At 37.5% G+C, this 2,209-nt stretch overlaps 1 protein-coding gene across 1 annotated transcript in view; it reads right to left on the reverse strand.

Moving 5' to 3' along the window:
* Nucleotides 1-1,844, reverse strand: part of LOC109585887 (putative ankyrin repeat protein RF_0381) — a 4,252-nt gene extending 2,408 nt beyond the window's left edge. Inside the window, exons 1-3 of the mRNA XM_020002031.1 lie at nt 1,680-1,844; nt 1,453-1,628; nt 1,244-1,311 (exon numbers count right to left, since the gene is read on the reverse strand). Of these exons, the coding sequence (XP_019857590.1) occupies nt 1,244-1,311; nt 1,453-1,628; nt 1,680-1,844 (409 nt within the window). The remainder of the gene's footprint in view (nt 1-1,243; nt 1,312-1,452; nt 1,629-1,679) is intronic.
* Nucleotides 1,845-2,209: the final 365 nt, after the last annotated feature.

Below are 2,209 nucleotides of genomic sequence, written 5' to 3' on the forward strand. Positions count from 1 at the left end.
CTTAGAGACACCATATTGTCACTGTAACCTTTCTCACAGGACATCATTACTAGTACACACTGGCTCTCATCCACAATCTCTACCAATACTTTTACACCATAGCCATCAAACCAGTGAAGTCCGTTGCTCCAAAATTTGCATTTACGGTTCAATTTTTCAGCTAATTCTTTGTTCCCTTGAGATAAAGAAAATTTAAAAGCAAGATGTAATGAGAGGACATGAAAGTATCGAGGAGGAAAGAAATGATGTTCTCTAGTACACTGTAGACACCAACCAAACTGGTACACTTGACTAGTCATCTCATCAGGTCTATCAGTAGACAAAAGACATGGAAAGAACAACAACCTTTTTTCTCTTCTTTGAGTCTCTGAGGCACTGTCTCCTGTCTTCTCTCCATCTCCTTCTATTAAGTTTGTCATTCTTAGGAAAGACGGATTCATTTCTTGACAGAGTTCCATGTTCTTCAGGAAACAGATCAACATGTCAGGATCATATTTAGGGAAAAGTCTAGTCAGACCAGATACACTAACAATACCAGTATTGCTAGCAATGTCAACATGTTCTTTGAATGTCTCTGGAGCAAAAAGAATCCCATTCACCTGAGTTAGTAGTATGTCCTTATTCGCAACAACCCATACCTTTTCTTCACTCTTAAGAACACTGATCAAACCAGTTGAGTACAACAAATCAAGAACATCCAAGATGTCTTCTCTCTTATCTGGTAAAACATAATCATTACTACACCTACTAGCAGCCATTACATCAGAGAGGGTCAATATATCCTTTTTCTTTTTCCCCAATAGACCATACATCATGTGACAATAGAGACTCAAATTCCTTCCACTTTTACTATGAATGGACTTACAAGCAATAGATGACTTTTTGAAGAAGGAATTCACACCACTCCCACCAAGCTTACGACAATCTAAGAAAACACATGAGACTCTATCACACCTTTCCTTTACAATAATCTCTATTTCTTCCTTTCTCCTCCTTTCAACAGGATTACTTATCTCATCCACATGACTGACTATTACAATAACATGGCATTGATTAAGAACTTTCTGTGCTTCATTTCTCACAACTGTTAGCCACTGATGAAGCTGTTTGACTGCTTCCTTCTCCAATACATTGACTACTATCAGGAACACACCACCAGAACCTTGTAACAGATTCTCAATAACAGCACTGTGACTGGAGTAGTATTCTGGATGACCAGCAAAATCATGAAGAATGATGTTACCCAGCTCCATATGTTCTAGTTTATAAGGCTTGATGCCAGCAGTACAGGGGTCTACCTTTGCAGCATTTCTAAAGGAACCAAGAGCAATAGAACCAGTAGTTGTCATATTGATGACATGACTAAGAGTACTTTTACCAGCTCCAGAATTACCCACAAGGAAAACATTAACATAAGAATCAATTGGATGAGATATTTTAATGTCACCAAACTTTTTGAAGATAGCAATGACAGTATCACTGTCATCCTGCCTCCCTTTAGCTAGTTGTAATGGTGTCTTCCCCTCATAATCTTTAGCCAAGGGATCACAATTACCAGTAGATAAAAAGTATTCAATAACTTCAGGTGTACCCCTCCTGGCAGCATAATGAAGAGGTGTTTGCCCATCCTTATCAGTGACCATTATATCACAGTTACACTCATTAATGAGGTACTTTACAACATCTATAAATTTAACAGCAAAATGAAGAACAGTCTCACCACTATTGTTAGTCATTAGATCATAGTGATGAGTATTGATGAGGTACTTCATGACATCAAGTGATCCTTGACTAGCTGCATCATGTAAAATAGTATTTCCATATTTAGATCTATCAGTGGCCATTATATCATATTTACACTCATTAATGAGGTACTTCACAACATCTATGTGTTTAACAGCAAGATGAAGAACAGTTCGACCATTAGTATCACGATATTGTTCATCCATTATATGACCATTGATGTGCATGACCATACACTTCAAGACATCCAGTAATCCTTCCCTAGCTACATAATGAAGAACAGTCGTCCAGCCATACTCAGTATTTGTAGTCTTCATTGGATAACTGTAACACTCTTTAATAAGATATTCAACTATATCAACGTGACTACCTCTAGCAGCAGCATAAAGACAGGATTCACCATTGTCGTAGCATCCATGTGGATCAAACTAATATACTTAGTGATAAGATCTCTTGTAACATCTAA

Source organism: Amphimedon queenslandica, unplaced genomic scaffold (assembly GCF_000090795.2).
Source record: "Amphimedon queenslandica unplaced genomic scaffold, v1.1 AMPQUscaffold_12989, whole genome shotgun sequence".
NCBI classification, from domain to species: Eukaryota; Metazoa; Porifera; class Demospongiae; order Haplosclerida; family Niphatidae; genus Amphimedon; species Amphimedon queenslandica.